Here is an 18,644-nt window from a genome sequence, read left to right as displayed (position 1 = left end):
GGTTACTTTTGTATTTGTGGTGTATGTGCAACTTTGTTCAACTGCCACTTTAAAAACACATCAAACAATAATCAAGGATTGAATATTTATGTCTTTGTAGGGGAAACAAATCCAGAGAAAATCCGCTCAAATGTAAGAAAGGCAATCGGTAAGAAATTCCCACTCTACTGTCTCGGCTTTGGTTTTGATGTCAGTTTTGAGTTCCTTGAGAAAATGGCTTTAGAGAACAGTGGTATGGCACGACGGATTTATGAAGACTCTGATGCTGACTTACAGCTGAAGGTATAGTTTGAACTACTTAAATGTACATATTCTAAAGTGAACATCAATTAAACTCTGTTGGTTTTGTAGATATCGACTCTTCAGAGTGTCTGTGTGTTGACAGGGATTCTATGAGGAGGTGGCCACTCCTCTGTTAATAGATGTAACAATGACTTATGCTGGTGGCACCAATCTGACCCAGACAACCTTCAGCCAGTATTATAACGGCTCTGAGATCGTGGTGGCCGGTCAGATCACCAACAACAACATAGAAGAGTTCACACCGCTGGTTGTGGCCATTTCAGTAAGAATCATTCCTCTCTTCACATCGATTGTAATTGTCAGTAAATCTTTCTCATACTCACCTTGTGTTATGACATTTAAACAGAAGAGCAAAAAGCTAACTTTTGTTGACAACAATGCCACCGTGGAATCCACTGGAACAACTGCAGATAAACGTGTCCAGAGGATTTGGGCCTACCTCACAGTGAAACAGCTACTGGACAAAGAGTAAGTGTGGTGACATTAGAGTACTTTGTAATATATAGATTGGATTTAGAAAATTCTACTCTTCAGAATTTAATTTATACTATGGAGAAATGGTAGAGACTTTACATATTTTCCCATTTTGCAGGTTCATCAGTATATTGTCACTCTGTTGAGAAATTGACCAGGGCTGATTGTTTTTTGGTACGTTCAGTTTAGAATTTGTTTCCTGGATTGCAAAATGCAATTGTCTAGTTAAAATTAATTTCACCAGGAACACTGCAAAATAATAATAATATTATTATTTAAAACCAATGTGTAACCTGTGTTTGTCCAGCGAATGTGCACTCAGCCACTGGTCCCTGCAGAATTAACCATTCTATAGACATGCCAGAATTACCAACAACTTTGTTCTCCCGACCAACTGTGGGAAGAAACTCGCATAGAGAATGAACTCCACATAAAAACGAACTGGGCTGTGATGGACTGAGCCCTGGAACTTCTTGGTGTGAGGCAAAAGTGCCAACAGCAGTATTATACAACATCCTCACCAGTTTTCAGAAAACTAAATTTATTAGCTCAATAATCTGTCTGAGGGCCCTGTCACACTAGAGCATGAATGAGTGTGAATGCCGTACAAATCGGTCGAATGGGAAAAACACAGAATTCGAGCCGCATTCCTATGGGACATACAGTTGTATGGGACAGAAAGTTGTACAGCCATGTACGAATGCCATACGAATACCCAGAATGTGTTTTGAAGCCACCTGGAATGATTTGCACACATTGGGCCTCATGTATCAATGTTGCGCACTTGTGGCGTAAATTTACGGCGTAAACTTGAAATACACCAAAGTCGCCGTGACATGTATCAAGCAGTGCGCACCTGCCCATTTCTGGCGTACGCCTGACGTGATCTTGATAAATGCTACGGGTGGAAACGATCGTAATTATAATAAACACGCCCATAAATATTCAGACTCCGCTTCAGACACACCCTCATTTTACGACATGGAAGCCAGGAAGACGGCAATGAAAAAGAACTTCACCAGTCACGACGCGTGCCAGTAGAGCGTCAAAAGCGGCCGTCGTATCAATTGTTTTGTAGTATATAATCAATAAAGTGTTACAGTGGTCCCTCATTAATCGCTGGAGTTACGTTCCAAAAAATAGCCCATAATACGCGAAACCGCGACGTAGTCAGCGTTATTTTTTACAATTATTATAGACATTTCAAAGCTGTAAAACCCCTCACTACACAGTTTATACACTTTCTCAATCAGGCATGAACATTTTCTCACTTTTCTCTCGTGTGTAAACACTCTCAAAGTTAAAACCTTAATAGGAAAATAATACCAAACTGTTTTCAGGCCCAAACATTTGTTTGAGAAATAAAAATAGAACGTTTTCCTATAAATAATTATGATGGCATTTAGAACTAACGAATTAATTGTAACAATCAACGAACGAGGTCGGACACATAAGAAATTATTAATAGTGACTGACCAGTATGTCACAGATCGGGGCCTCTGCGTCCTGACGCCGCGCCTTTTCCCACTCACATCTCACTGCAGCAGGTGTCTGTTTCCGAGGGACAAACACAGTTATGAGTAGTTGTTGGCGCTCTTTTTTCTTCTGGGCGACAAGATTCTTATAAACAGATACGCAGAACACAGACGTGGATATTTGCTCGCTCAATTAATAAGACACGCCTAATCTGTCAGATTCCTTTATTTTTTAAATGTATTTCTGTATTTATTTTATTGTGACAACCGAATGGAGACGACAAAACATGGTTGCAGCACGGGCGAATTAAGGGAATGATGAAACTACAGTTGTTATTATCAATTTCATCGTCTAAAACAATCACACCACACAAAGTTAAGCTCAGCGCTGCTCTGGCTCCAGGCTCGAAGTCTGGAGAAAAGGGCGAGCAGTGCTGTCTTTGCGGTCAGCGCTGTAGCCACAGATCGTGCTCTATAACAATCCCGCAAAAGTGGGATTTGTATTGATTATTATGTAGTATAATCAGGAAAGTGTTATTTATGTAACATATGCATTGATTTGTATAATGGCACTGTTTATCATGTTGATCAGTTCATTTTGGTGTATAATTTACGCCACCTCTCGACCTGGTGTATATTTTCAGCGCAGCGTACGCCAACGACCACATTGATAAATGCCAAGTAGCGCAGCCGTTTTGGCGTACACCCCATATACGCTCAAATATCGCCGTACGCAACGTTGATACATGAGGCCCATTCAGAGTGTAACAGCTCCCGAATCCAGGTCGACTACTCAGAGTGTAGGTCGAATGTAGACACAACACAGCATGTAACATGAAAAATAAGAACAGAATAAAATAAAAAAGACAAAAAATAAAAAGAACACAGCACAAAACCCCACAATGCCTGTTATGGTTTAGAACCCTGGAACACTAGGAATTGGACCACAGAATGCAGATAACCAGATGAGGGAGGAATAAGGTGCAAACAAGGAATTTTATTTACAGAAGTTAGGGGAAAAAAATCATGGTGATATTAAACAATCCCAGAAAATCCAAAATCCTTCTCAGACTAAAAGGGAGGTGTTCAACAGGTTGCAGTTATCAGGACATGAGAAGGAGAAAGTGAAGAAAGAGGCCTTGGATCTGTCTCTGAAGTACAGCTTTGTGACTCCTCTCACGTCCATGGTGGTCACCAAGCCTCCAGGAGAGAACATAGAGGTGCTCCATAAACCCAAAGAGGGTCAGCCACCAGAAGAAATTGAAATGCACAGTGCACATGGACAACCATTTTTTGCACAGAGAGCACCACTACGTCCAGGTGGCAAACGGTTCGGGTTAAAGAAACAGTCAGGTAAGCAGTTGATTGGTGAGCAAAATGTATTTGAAGGTCTTTTTTTGAAGATTTTTTTTTTTTTCAAATTAAGCTTGTGGGATTTTGCATTTGACAGAGATCTATGTTCCTTTGATTTCTAGTACTGATTACACTATGTAAAACAATTTTTGTTCCTGGCTTCTAAGTGTTATATTTCAACTGCTTATGTCTAAAGTCTATGGAAAAATGACTACATTCAGCACAAACTTTGATTTTATTTTTTTTTTATGTTCTAGAAAGTTCTAAAAGTTTCTTGAAATTTCTAGATAATTCTGGAAACTTCTAGAAAATTCTGGAAAGTTCTAGCAGTTCAAGAATATTCTAGAAGACTACTCAGTAGTAGTGAAGGCGAATTGAGAATATTCTTGAAAACAGACAAATGTCAAAATATCATTGTCATGATCACAGAAGCAAAGTTTCGGTGGAATAACAGCTATTTTCTATTTCTATTAAGGCATAACAGGTTAGGAAAACACACTGTGTACCCAGGAACAAAACAAAAATAAAAATTTGTTACATAGTGTTATACAGTTCATTGTGATGTACACTAAACAAAAATATAAATGTGGCGCTGTTATTCACCAATTTTATAAGCTGAAATAAAAGATCTAAGACTTGTATTAAAATCTGTTAGTGAGCACTTTGCCAAAATAATCTGTTCACCTGGCAGGTGTGGCAAATGGAGATACTGCAGCATGAAAATTCAGTAAGGTATATCTTCTATGCCGCACCACGTTGACCATTTGAAATGCGTTGACTCACCATGGGGTAACTCAGCGCAGCTCTACAGCGTGTCAGAGCTGCAATACACATATTATGACATGTACACCATCGACCCCTTTAGGAGGAAGACGTTCCAACTGTATTGTCATACAAACAAGTCCCTTCAGCTGCTCCAATGTTTTCACTTGGGGGCATCACAGCAAATCTGAGGTGAATCTGCATGGTGAATTGGTGCAAGCTTTACGCCAGATGCTCTTCCTGATGCAACTCCACATTACATGGCGAAATGGCCACTTGGCCACCACCCCTGCCCAACTGTATTGGCACTTGGCTGATGTGACTTTCTCATGGAGCAGTATTGCAAAGCCATTGCAATATAAATAAAATAGAAAATCACCTTTGGAATGGCTCCAGATGCATCTCTCAATGCAGGTCGACTAACAGCCAGGCTGCAGCCTGTGATAACATCCTTGTCATCCTGGGAGCTCCATGAGAGGATCACATCAGCCATGCCTCGTCCAACACAAAATATATATCCCATATGACGCACTGTCCAGCAGCACAACATGTGCCATCTGGCCAGACAGCGGGATGCCCCGCTGCACGTCAGGACGTGTGACACGTGATCACAAAGTCCAGACAGTACATCATGTGCGGCATTAACTGATTGGCAGGACACATGCTTGAACCACAGTGTGGTCATCTCATGGTCCTAATAACCTGGAGAGAGGAAAGTTATACATCTTCAAGATGAAGTGGTACAGAGGAGGGTTTTCTTTCACCAAAACATTAAATCTCAGATGTACCTTCTGGCAAATTGTAGCTGAACTTTCAGGCCTTCTTATTAGTAAAACCATCCTCTGTACCACTTCATCCTGAAGCTGTATAATTGGGGATACAAAATGCAAAACATGCACAATGCACAATTTCTCCAATCACAGCCACAGAAGCCTGTAACTTTTTCTGGGTTGTCTGGGTGTCTTGGTGTCTTTCCTCACTCTTCTCCTTCTTGCACAGTTGCTCAGTTTTTGAGAACTGTCTACTCCACACAGATTTACCATAGAGGGCCATACTGTTTGTATTACTTCATAACTGATGTAAATAAAGTTCAAGACATACGAGTATTCAGTGACTTGGAAATATTCTTGTATCCATCCCCTGACTTGTCTGAAGAAAACTTGCAATTAAACTGATTATTTACAGGTATTATACCAAAGGGGCTGATTACTTATGCAACCCATCATCTTGTAGAGATTTGTAGAGATTTACTTTCACTTTGAGTCTAAGGAAGATAATTTTTGAAATTTTTATATTGAGAAGCCTGATTTACTTTTTGTATTTGAAATGCCATAAACAAATTAAAATGCGTGAAATACCAAAGGGCTGAATACTTTTCCAAGCCACTATATATATATATATATATATATATAGTAAGTCCCTTCGGCTACTCCCTTGTTTGCACTCGGGGTCGCCACAGCAAATCCAAGGAGGATATGCCTTCCGGACGCAACTCCACATTACATGGAGAAATGTGGCAGGGGTGGGATTTGAACCCGGGACCTTCTGAACTGGAACCAAGTGCATTAAGCACTTGGCCACCACCCCTGTATACTTATACAGGGGTGGTATATATACTTATCTTATATTTCTACATAGATATTCATTGCACTATCCTGTAGGATTTTAGACTTATAACTATTTATACCTTTTGTTTGTTTTTTAACCTTATCTGTTTATACTGACAAAGGAGAAGCTCTCTCCAATGTCATTGTACATTTTGTATAATGACAATTATAATGTATTCTAAACTCTAACATTCATACAATTATTGATACCAAAGTAACGGATGTCAGCAGCCGTAGCCTAAACGCACCTGTTTTACCCGTGTCACTCTACAGCACGAATTGCCCAAATGATATTTGGGCAATTCGTACTGCATTCGAACTGCACTTGAACACCTCATACAGCATTCCCACAGCAGCTGGCAAATTTGTTTGTCGCTCTTGCTGGAAAGCATTCGAACAGCGGTGGAGTTGCAGTTGTACTGCATACTTACTGCTGTACAATGGACATTCGAATGTCATTTGTGCAGTTTGACCTGCAGTCGAACTGCATTCGAGCTGCATTCAAATTTCTTGAACAGCATTCGTGTGGCACAGCCAGCACGAATGCAGAGAACAGGCACACTACTGTTGTGCTGCATTCAAACTGGAGAATATTCATACGATGGTTATACTGCTGTGTAACTGCTAGCTCGAATGGCATTCGAACTGGCATCCAAAATGGCAACCCACCAGCATTTGGAGCAGTCTTGTTTAGGGTGTGCAAAGGAAATATTGTAATGTTCAAAGTCTGTGGCACTAGACATGAACATTGCGCAATCACACCGAATACACCGAGTCAGTGCACCTCCATGACACACTGATGTGCACTGTGGCCATCTGGACAGAGTCTAACAGCCATGATAACATGATAATAGAGATAAATCCACTGACACATGAGGTGGAATTACAATTGATCTGTGATTACATGGTCATTCTGGACTTTATACCGCGATCATAGATCATCAGTGCATCTCAGAGCCGGCTGACCGGGCTGTCACTGTGACGCTGATTATCACGTGCCGTGTTTGACTACGACATAAAACAGGTTTAAAAGACAAGAAAATAAAAGATGAAAGGTTGAATCTGCGCCCCCACTGATCTAATCTGTGCTCTGGACTCCAAACGCACACACGTTGAGCGCACACACACATACACATGGATCAACTCCCACTGGAATGGAGTGCACGATTAGGGTTAAAACACACTTAAGGAGAAAACTTCAGTACCGACAAAACTGGCCGAAGTGGCTGTTTTGTTTTGTTTTGTTATTTTTGGGGAGAAGCGCTGTGTAAAAGAAACACTGTGCCTTAGATTCGAGAGCGCCCTGTCGAGCATCTCTGCTCAATGGTACAGGTGGGTTAAGAGCACTCTAGTATCTTTAATATGATGTGAGTGCGACACCGAGGAGTGAGCAGGAGTGAGACATGGCAGGTCTTCAAAAGAGTGGACCACAAAGCTCGCCCTGGCACACTCCTCCCCCGCCCCTCCCCCACTTGCTTTCCACCCAGACCTCGGGTGCTGGCATTGTGGGGTTCTGTGCTAAGTTGTTTTTATTCTTTGTCTCTTTTTATTTTATTGTTTTTTTTTTTTTTTTTTTTTTTTTTTTGAGGAATTGCGCAAATCATTTGAGCTGGCTTCATACCACATTCTGGGTACACGAATGTATGAATGTCTGTCCCATATAAATGCAGCTCGAATTCTGTTTGTTTTTCCAATTCTTGTGATTCCCTTTGAGACAAATTTCACTTGTGCACTACAGTCTCTGTGCTTGCTTTGGATTACAGCACACACCAGGGCTTCTCACACTCACTGCTTGTGTGCAACTACCAGCATGGAGAGAAAACACAAGTTAATCAATATAACTAGCGTATTACCTGTTGGGATCCATGGGCTCTAGATTGGGTAGTGTTTATAAAAAGGTAGCTGACATTTTTCAAGGGTGGTAATAAATTATGCAAAGTTTCTATAATGAGTTGGAATGACGTATGATTTTAGAAAGTTAGACCTCAGCAGTTTTTAGAAGAACTCAACCCTTTTTTTCCTGTTAATTGCATTATGTTTTTACATTCATTTACTGTGTTAATGCATTTATAAATTGTTTAGGCTCTTGTTATCATATACACACTATTAATATTATCACTATTTCTTTGATTATTATTATCTGTATTATTAATATTATTTTGTTTTATTATTATTTCTATTTTGTCATTTGATTTTTAATGGACCACGGTGGATGTTTTCAATTTCTTGTGTCATACATGTATTTTAAATGCATTTACAATTATATTATGTACTTACATTGAAATTACTAAATAAACCACGCACACATGCATGCTTTTAATATATAGATAACCAGCATGCAAATGAGGTGCATTCAAACATTTTCAAGCTGTGTAACAATTCATTTAGTTTTGCTGAGTTTCATCATCATGACATTAGATTATTTTCAGGATTACACGTCTTAATGCAGTTCAGTTTATATGATCGGTTGATTTCACTGTTCATTCATAACTAGGAGCGCAGAGCGCATTTGTGTTTTTTAAATTTCTCTTTCCCATTTTGTGACAGCCAATCACAGCTCTTCAAAGACTGCGTCACACGTAGCAATGGGGTCAACCCCACCTCCTCACAAAGATAAAAGTTTCTGTCCCCTCCTTGCTCAGAGTTGCTCTCAGACACCTCTTGGATCTCAGGCTAGGATTCCTTGCCAGGAAATTTTAGGCTAAATTAGGAGGTCTTTGACAGGGCTTTGAGTTGCTTTGCGGATATGGGCCCAGGTCCACAGTTGTGAGCCTGTTTGGAAATGATGTTAAGGTGGCTTATAGGGGCATCAGCTCTGGTGGACATTCCTGCAGTCAGCATGCTAATTGCACTCTCCCTCTAAACAATGATATCTGTGCCATTTTGTGTCATAAAACTGAACTTTCTGAGTGAATTTTATTGTGACCAGTTTGAGGCACGTGTGCAAAAATCATGCTGTTTAATCAGCATCTGGCCATGTCACACCAGCCAGGAGGATGGATTATCTTGGAAAATGTGAAATGCTCACTAACACTGATTTCAACAAAATTGTGAAGAAATTTTGAGAAAAATATACCTTTTATGTGCACAGAAGAAATTGTACCTATGTTACCTCAATGCATGAAAATGGGAACAAAAACAAAACTGTTGCATTAATATTTTTGTTGAGTATAAATCTGTAAAAAATTTGCAGACAAAATTTGCAGGTTCAATTTCATGTGTGGTTGTAGCTGCATTGAAACCTGCACATACTGTATGTACGGATTTTTAATGTAAGCTACTGGCAAACAGTTATTTGTTCTGAATTTGCAGCCACTCTGCTTTGTAGAAACCTGACTCCATCAGATCTTAGGAGCTAAGCAGAATAGATCCTGATTAGTATTTGGATGGAAGATGAGGGCTGTGTGGGTTTCTCCAGGTAAAAGTGGAGTTGTATCAGGAAGGAGATCCAGTGTAAACCTTGTGCCAATCCTGACAGAGACCTTTACTGGATCTGCTGTGGATACCCTGAACAAAAAGGGGGTGGCTGAAAGAACAAGTTGTTTGATGTAAATTTATTAATAATGCATTCATTTTCTATACCCGCTTACTCCAATCAAGGGTCAAAGGGGGGCTGGAGCCTATACCTGCAGTCATAGGGTGAGAGATGAGGTACAGCCTGGACAGGACACCAGTCTACTGCAGCGTTACAAATAAACATACAAACACATTCACACTTGCACGCATGCTGACAGTCAATTTAAAGTTTCCAATTCAGCTAATCGGTATGTCTTTGGAAGTAGGAGGAGAAGCCAAAGCACCCAGTCAAATGGTCAAATTTGATACATAAATTCAATGCATGCATTAGTCTTACACAATTGTGTCAAAAGACAAATCTCGGACCCAATAAAAGTGATCTGAGTTTATAACTTCCTTCAAATTGTTGTCTTAAAAAAAAAAAAGAGAGATGCGGATGTTTGCATTTTTTGGTGAGAGGGTAACAATAATAATTTTATTTATAACCCTTTTGAGGTAAATGCATTCATTCTACCTACTCATCTGAATTCATTCAGATCAGTGGTCCTGCCAGACAGACATAAAAGAATTGAGAATACTCATTATTTTCCGGAACTTGTTAATTTCCACCTCACCTGTGCATGCCCCCTGAGCGCGACGCTTGGTTCTGTGGGCTCATGACTTTGTCCTCAACTCTTAATATTACTGGTGATTCTTCTGTGGGTGGATACAGAAGTGCACTGAACTTGTCTGTAGTGGAACACCAGACTGTAAGAAGCACACACCTGCAGCAGGAGCTACAGTTTTTGAACAGGCTCCAGAAGCGTGAACCATGCAGTTCTTCCACCGCAACAGCATCAAAATGAATGCAGTTATCCAGTCCCTCCAGGATTTTGTGGGCCTTTTTTTAAATAGTTATGGTGTAAAATGCCTGAATTTGTGGGGCCGTTTCCAGAAAATTGCGATGAACGTTGTTTTTTTTTTTTTCCAGGAGTTTGTTGCGTTAAAATTGAAGGAGCAAGTGAAAGTTGTGATGAAGTTTAAAAATCTAACCAGCCAATCAACCAACTTTATTTAATAGGTACTTTGACTCTGTGCTGTGGAGGGTTTTAAAATCGGATTTGAAAACCTCAAGAATGCTGTATTCTTCCAAAAGGGCCATTAATTGACTGTAAACTATCTTCTCAAGGATTTTAGAAAGAAAAGGCAGATTGGAAATAGGCCTGAAATTGGCAAGAACTGCAAGATCTAGCCCAGGCCTTTTCATCAGAGGTCACACTACTGCCTGTTTAAAAAACTTTCAGGGACCACACCTGAGGACAGATTTCTATTAATAACTGCAAGAACAGATGGTCCAACAGTGTGGAAAACCTCCTTAAAAAGACGAGGAGGGACCGCATCATTTGGAGAACCTGAGAGCTTCAAATGACAATCTCCTGTAAAAAGGACATATCCGCTTTGAAGGAGTACATCAAAACTACTTCATGGATTTTCACCAAATTTGTGCCGCCACAGATAGATATTAGGACATGGAAGACACCACTGAATTTTGGAGGTGATCCGGATCTGGATCCGGATTCTGGAACAAGATTTCCCTTTGTATACATTTTGAAAGATTACGTCAAAACTACTTCATGAATTGTCACCAAATTTGCACCACAGATAGATATTAGGGCATGGAAGACTCCAATGCGTTTTGGTGGTGATCTGGATCAGGATTGGCAGATGTCAGAAATCTCTGATTGCTCTTGTTAAAAGAAGAAGAGAACTGAACAGCAGTGGCAGAGTTAATGATGCGACTGCACAGAGGACCAGCAGCAGGTTTAACTATATTACAGGACAAAGCAGCTTCAAATAATACAGACGTGATCAGAAAACACTGCATCAAAAGTCTCTAAGTTAAGAACAGGCAAACTACACAATAAAACAAGACCAAGAGTGTGTATGCGTTCCTGAGTGGGTCCAGACACAAACTGCACAAGATTAAAAGAATCAGTGAGGTTTAAAAGGTCCTTTACCATTGGCTTATCAGGACAACACACATGAATGTTAAAATCACCAACAATAAGGACACGGTCATATTTAAGCATAATTTCAGCCAAGAAATCAGATAATTCATCTATAAACTCCTTATTATATTTAGGAGGCCGATAGACCACAGCACACAACACTGTGTGAGAGCGACCCAGCTCAAATAAACTCAGTTCAAAGCTGGTGAACAAGGATGAAAGCGAGAGCTGCTTACGTTTATAGTGACTCTTACAGACAGTGGCTGTTCTTCCTCCTCTGCCCGATGTCCACGGGGAGTTAAAGTAGCAACAATCACAGAGTAAAAGTTCAGTAAAAGTGCTGGAAAATAAATAACTACCCCTGAAAACAGAGAGGGAATAACATACATTTGAAAGTCTGCATGATGATGCAGTACCATTGTTTAGGGCCCCTTCACAGATAGTGCAAAGTTTGGTCAAAGCAGGAATCGTGTGCAAAACGTGTAAAATCATCCCCGCCTCGAACACCTTGTACACCTGTTGCTACAACTATTTGCACACACCAGCAGCTGAAAGACAAAGTGTGCGCTGTGCGAACCCATCGATCCCAATCACTGTTGTGCTGGCAGTGAAATTTGTCTAAGTTCCCCACGAGTGTGGTTTTGGTGTGTGTGCTAAACTGACAGGAGGTGCTGTGGAGATCTGTCGATTTGGACATCCCAGATAGACAACACATACTCTGTTTGGACGGACATGGATTAACAACCGCTCACTGTGATGCGCGTGTGTCTGTTTGCTGTCATCATGTGGAAATAAATAAAAACATATATCACCACAGCAATATATGTTTTTATTTGGGCTGCAGCAAACATGCACGCTTCTTCGCTGCAGCCCATTGATAGGCTGTCCCCAGGCTGAAACGGACCGTCAAATCAGAACACACAACGGGCAATCTGACTTTCACGTCACCCATGTGAGCTCTGTTCCATATGATGCGGTGTCAGTTCTGGCGTGCCGTCCACAAGACATGCGTGTTGGGCAGGACACGCGCGCGGGCTGGCTAGACATGCACCAGCAGATGAGGACATGAGAAGAGTGAACTGCTTCTCATTCATGTCATTTCATGACTGTATGTGACCATGTGTCATCTACAGAGGAACAGACGGATCATATTGGTATTGCCCGCTTGATAAGAGGGATTTAATATAAAATGCTGTGTTTTTTATGGTGTATTGTTTTATCTTTTTTAAAATACGTCCATCTCTTTGTTGATTTTAGGCATTTTCCCCGCACCATTTATAGGCCAGTGACAGTAGCTCAGCGGCAAAATTTTGGGCTGACAATCAGTAAAATGCAGGTATGAATCCTGTGGATGGTATAGTTTTTTTTTTTTTTTTTTTAATTCCACAGTAGCGGCGCAATGTGGTTCCACAGGTACCAGCTGGTTTTTGTTTTAATTTATTCCACATCAGCGGTACGATGTGGTGCACCTCGCACAGTGTTCCTGCTCGAAAGACGCCATCACGTGCACGAACCCTTGCACCAGGATCGTGCATGCCTGCCCATCGGCGCAATGTTTTATGGTGCGCTAATTTGAACTGTTTTGCGCTGTTTTGCTGTATTCAGCCAAACTTGCCACTATGTGTGAAGGGGCCTTCACACACAATGGCCTGAGTTCACATTTGTGAAAACATGGGCAGAATTAGTTCTACTGATCACATCTTCTGTTTATATTGAGAAAAGGTTATTTTGGAATAATTATTACTGTCATTTTATTGTCCAGCCTTACAGTGAGTATTTTCATTTCATTATCACCCTGTCCAATATCATACACACTGATCTTACCCATATTTTCATTTCTTTTAGAGCTGCCACAATGTTTAAAAATGTGACTTATTTTATTTCTAATGTTATGGCTGGGTAGTGGGTCCTGCTTTATTCAATCATTTACAGTTCTTTTAGTTGGCAAGTTTGAGATGTACTACTGGGATAGGCTCCACCCCCGCGACCCTTGGTTGGAGTAAGCAGCTGAAGATGAGTCAGTGAGTGTGTTTGAGACATCAGACTCGCACGTCTGTGGTATCTCCTGAACATATGCGGAAGTAAGTTTGCCAACGTTGGGCACAGTGCCTGCGGAAGGTGACAGTGAAAGAGTGAAAGAGATGGTGACTGGTTAAAATTGCAACGCCGTGCTGAATTCAGGGGGATTGGTTGAATTTGCATTACTTAGTTACAACTAGTTACATAGTTGTGAACGCAACATCACGAAAGTCTGGGAGGGTCTGGTATTCACTTTAAAAACAAGTGACATAACAACCATGACACAAAATCACACTTATGCAATTAATCCGCGGTTCACATGCATCCTGAGCCGTAGGGGGGCGATCTGTACAGGTAACACCACTAGTTGTACCATATTTTTATTGCAGTTTTGCAAGTCTGAGGTCACAAATGCCAGCTAACAAATGTTTAAAGGTCCATATTTTATGTTATGTAATCTAATTTTCTGTTTTTTGACTATTATAACTGTTCTGGTTGATGCTGATGAGGATTTTTCTCTTGGTGCGGTATTTCACAGATACAGTTCTTAATGCATGCAGTTTCTAAATGTTTAAAGGCCCATGTTTTATGCTGAATAATGTAATATTCTGTCTTTTGGCTGTTGTCAATATTGTAGTTTCTTCTCGCACAATTGGTGGTGGTGCTGGTCTTGGAGGTGGTGCTTGGAGTGATGGTATGGTATTTCACAAATGCAATTCTTAGTGCATGCAGTTTGCATAAAGTGTGTTACATCATGACGAGTTACACAACAGGGGTATTGCATACTCACAATATTGGATTTTGGTTATGCAGTGGAAATTGTGTGCCTGCTGGGGATGCACAGACTTGTTTAGGATGTAAAAAAAAAAAAGGCTCAGAATACTGGGGATTACTTTTGTCCCTGGATGCTTCAAAAACCATCTTGGTGTTTTCAGAAAAAAACAAAACAACAAAAAAAAAAAACCCAGCCACATCACATGACTATAAGACTGAATAATGATTACATACTGTGAAAGTAATGTCTCTCAGTTCACTCCTGCTGTGTTCACACACTCACACACACCTGGCTCCAGGTAGTTTAGCTTAGCTATTGGTTTAGCTCTTCTTGGCCAGTGACACAATCAGTGAAGCTGGTCCACATCCCAGCTCTCTTGTTAAAAGTGGCCACTTGTTATTGCCTTTTTGTCAGACTCCGTGATCACAGAAGCAGATTCCTCAACGAGACTATCCAGTGTCCCGCATGTAGTAGCTTAGCTTAGCATGGCGTGATGCCACACCACAGCACAAACCACAAACACGGCCCGTTCCACACTTTCGGCAGAGTTTGCTATGAATTTTTTCCTGGCTAAGCAAAAGGAAAGGATAAAATCTGTGGTTACATCCATGTTTCGAAGACCATTCTCATGCTGTGCTGGTCTTCACGTCTGCCATTTGTCTGAGATGCACTATAAAAAACTTCTCACTTTCCTTCTCAAAATATGATCTTTGTGAAATCTATCCAACTAATAAGCAGCACTAGTCATTTTATTCATCATCACAAAACACAGATTTTAACCATTTTGAGGTATTCACTGTCAAAGTCCACAAACAACACAGATTTTACACTCTAAAAAATTAATTATTTCCCATGCATTTCAATAGAGGCCTCAAGGGGGTGTTACTGTACATGATGTCATCAAAGTCCAGTTTTATGAGAGGTTCATGTTTCTGTGCAATTATCAGCAGCGGGTGAAATCAGGCTAAATTTCCTATGTTCGTGACTTACTTTCTCAGGCATATGACACCAAAAATAAAACGCAATACATCAAAATTTTTGTAATTCTTTTTTTATTTAGAATAGTCAGCTCATTTCACATTTTATTTACTAAAACTTTATTTAAACACCAAATGAAACAAGATTTGTTCATTGTATCGACTTTCAGCTTCAGTTTAAGGTTAAAGGACATGTCACATGTTTTTTTAATGTCCCAATTAGCAATAAAACATAAAAGTACTTATGATTGTAGTAAGTCTCTCTGCACACATCTGCTAATAATTAGTGATCACTGATGTACACCCCCAATTCCAATGAAGTTGGGATGTTGTGTAAAATGTAAATAAAAACAGAATACAATGATTTGCAAATCTGTTTCAACCTATATTAACTATAACTGAATACACCACAAAGACAAGATATTTAATGTTCAAACTGATAGACTTTATTGTTTTTGTGAAAATATTTGCTCATTTTGAAATGGATGCCTGCAACACATTTCAAAAAAGCTGGAACAGTGGTTTGTTTACCACTGTGTTACATCACCTTTCCTTCTAACAACACTCAGTAAGCGTTTGGGAACTGAGGACACTAATTGTTGAAGCTTTGTAGGTGGAATTCTTTCCCATTCTTGCACTTTAGTTGTTCAACAGTCCGGGGTCTCCATTATCGTATTTTGAGCTTCATAATGCACCACACATTTTCAATGGGGGACAGGTCTGGACTGCAGGCAGGCCAGTCTAGTACCCGCGCTCTTTTACTACGAAGCTACGCTGTTGTAACATGTGCAGAATGTGGCTTGGCATTGTCTTGCTGAAATAAGCAGGGACGTCCCTGAAAAAGACGTTGCTTGGATGGCAGCATGTGTTGCTCCAAAACCTGGATGTACCTTTCAGTATTGATGGTGCCATCACATATGTGTAAGTTGCCCATGCCATGGGCACTAACACACCCCCATACCATCACAAATGCTGGCTTTTGAACTTTGCGCTGGTAACAATCTGGATGGTCTTTTTCCTCTTTTGTACAGAGGACACGACATCCATGATTTCCAAAAACAGTTTGAAATGTGGACTCATCAGACCATAGCACAGTTTTCCACTTTGTGTCTGTCCATTTCAAATGAGCTTGGGCCCAGAGAAGACGGCGGTGTTTCTGGATGTTGTTGATGTAGCGATGAACTGTGTTAACTGACAATGGTTTTCTGAAGTGTTCCTGAGCCCACGTGGTAAGATCCTTTACACATTGATGTTGGTTTTTAATGCAGTGCCACCTGAGGAATCAAAGGTCACGGGCATTCAGTGTTGGTTTTCGGCTTTGCCGCTTACATGTAGAAAGTTCTCCAGATTCTCTCAATCTTCTGATTATATTATGGACTGTAGATGAAGGAATCCCTAAATTCCTTGCAATTAAACGTTGAGAAACATTGTTCTTAAACTGTTGGACTACTTTTTGATGTAGATGTTCACAAAGTGGTGATCCTCGCCCCATCTTTGCTTGTGAACGGGTGAGCCTTTTGGGGATGCTCCTTTTATGCCCAGTCATGACATTCACCTGTTTTCAATTCGTTGTTCTTTGAGAATTCAACTTTCCCAGTCTTTTGTTGCCCTGTCCCAACTTTTTTGAAATGTGTTGCAGGCATCCATTTCCAAATGAACAAATATTTGCACAAAAACAAAAATGTCTATCAATTTGAACATTAAATATCTTGTCTTTGTGGTGTATTCAATTGAATATAGGTTGAAAAGGATTTGCAAATCATTGTATTCTGTTTTTATTTACATTTTACACAACGTCCCAACTTCATTGGAATTAGAGTTGTATTTTATTCCATTTCTGGAAAATGTCTCACTCGCCAATTCTCTTCATTTTTTGGGGTGTGACGTACATTTTAGAATGAACAAAAACATCCTGATGGCTGACAGACAGAGGGAGAAATGAACCTGCTCTGTCCGAAAATGAAGCTTTTTTTTCGAAAATGATGGCTCAGATTTACAGACAGGAGATGACAGACTTCACCCCTTAACCTGACTTTTTCAGAGTGTCAGATTTTAGAACCTAAAGTGTGCTGATGCACTGTTTCCATGGATGCTGGTTTACTGAAGCTGTGTTCATGTAATGTGGGGGCTTCCTGACAACAGGGAGATGGATTTGTTACATTGGAAAAAGTCAGAATTGAGATGAGATTTATTGTCATTGTCATTACACGAATGCAACAACAACGAAATTACATTTACACTCCAATTACTTAAAATACATTATTTCCAGAAGTTAATGGACTTTAGTTCTCTCACAATTGTGGCACGTTCAGTAAAGGTGGAGCTGCAGCTGGCGATCGTGCATGCATGCGTGTGTGCGTGCGTGGGGGCTTTGATTGTGTGGAGTTTACATTTGGAAATACATCTACTCGTGGGTGAGTCTTTGTGTTTTGTGGCAAGCTTTTTATTATTTTGAGTGTGAAATTGGAGCTGGAATGTGTGTATGTGTGCACTGTGCAGCTGATGAGATGTGCAGCAGCTCCTGCCACTGAAAAAATGAATGTCTTAACGTTTCCCGGCAGCAGATGTATTTTTTTAGATTTTATTGATAGCGACACTTATAATTAATCGTGCACAAAGCTGAGCTTCAAGCAGAGATGGTTATTGACAGGCTGCGTTTATGGCTCATGGCCGTACAGGTGCACTAAACCTTCTCAGAGCTGCACCTTTTACTGTGACTGTATTTTCACTTGTAAATGAGTCATCATAACATGACATCACACTTCAACTTTGGAATTAATCTATGCCTCAGTTCTTAACGTTATCAGCTACATTCCTTTCAAGCGCATGCTGGGACGCTTCTAATAGCTATGTTACCTGTCAGAATCACACAAGTACTCACGAGTACGTTGTTTTCAGATGTCTCCGTAGCTGTTTGCTGCGAATGCCTTATTCTTTGAAACTGGTTATGGAAGTGCACAAAGTAATCCCGGTGGATCATCGGATGGTCACTAACAGCCTAAATCTAAATGTTATGATTTCGGTGTGACATGTCCTTTAACATGAAGTTTAGGAGCGTCAGCACAAATCTGTGCTGTGTACACAGTTTTTCTAATCGCAACCACGGATGCCTTTTAATCCTTCTGAGCTGTTGTGAGTGCCTTAGTGGCCTCCTCCATGAGAGCAAAATGGGTGATCAAATGCATAATAGCCAGTGGTGGGCACAGATAACCCAAAAATTTACTTCGATAATGGATAATCAGATAACTGAAACGTTATCTTTGATAAAGTTAAAATGATAAACCACCCAAAAATGTATCGGAAGTTACAGATAACCAATAATCGATAAATTCCAGTATTGTCTCCTGTACACTTGCAACTGCTAACAAGCTGATGTAGAGTTTTAACACCATGAT

At 40.3% G+C, this 18,644-nt stretch overlaps 1 protein-coding gene across 1 annotated transcript in view; it reads left to right on the top strand.

The window, feature by feature from the left end:
* itih3b (inter-alpha-trypsin inhibitor heavy chain 3b) overlaps positions 1-18,644 on the top strand; it is a 290,232-nt gene that overhangs the window by 46,292 nt on the left and 225,296 nt on the right. The window contains exons 10-14 of the mRNA XM_034167581.1: positions 101-282; positions 386-565; positions 650-771; positions 3,346-3,605; positions 14,135-14,191. Coding sequence (XP_034023472.1) covers positions 101-282; positions 386-565; positions 650-771; positions 3,346-3,605; positions 14,135-14,191 — 801 coding nt within the window. The remainder of the gene's footprint in view (positions 1-100; positions 283-385; positions 566-649; positions 772-3,345; positions 3,606-14,134; positions 14,192-18,644) is intronic.

This window comes from Thalassophryne amazonica, chromosome 3, assembly GCF_902500255.1.
Source record: "Thalassophryne amazonica chromosome 3, fThaAma1.1, whole genome shotgun sequence".
NCBI classification, from domain to species: domain Eukaryota; kingdom Metazoa; phylum Chordata; class Actinopteri; order Batrachoidiformes; family Batrachoididae; genus Thalassophryne; species Thalassophryne amazonica.
The sequence above is the reverse complement of the archived record's forward strand: the minus strand, read 5'-3'. Positions and strand labels throughout refer to the sequence as shown.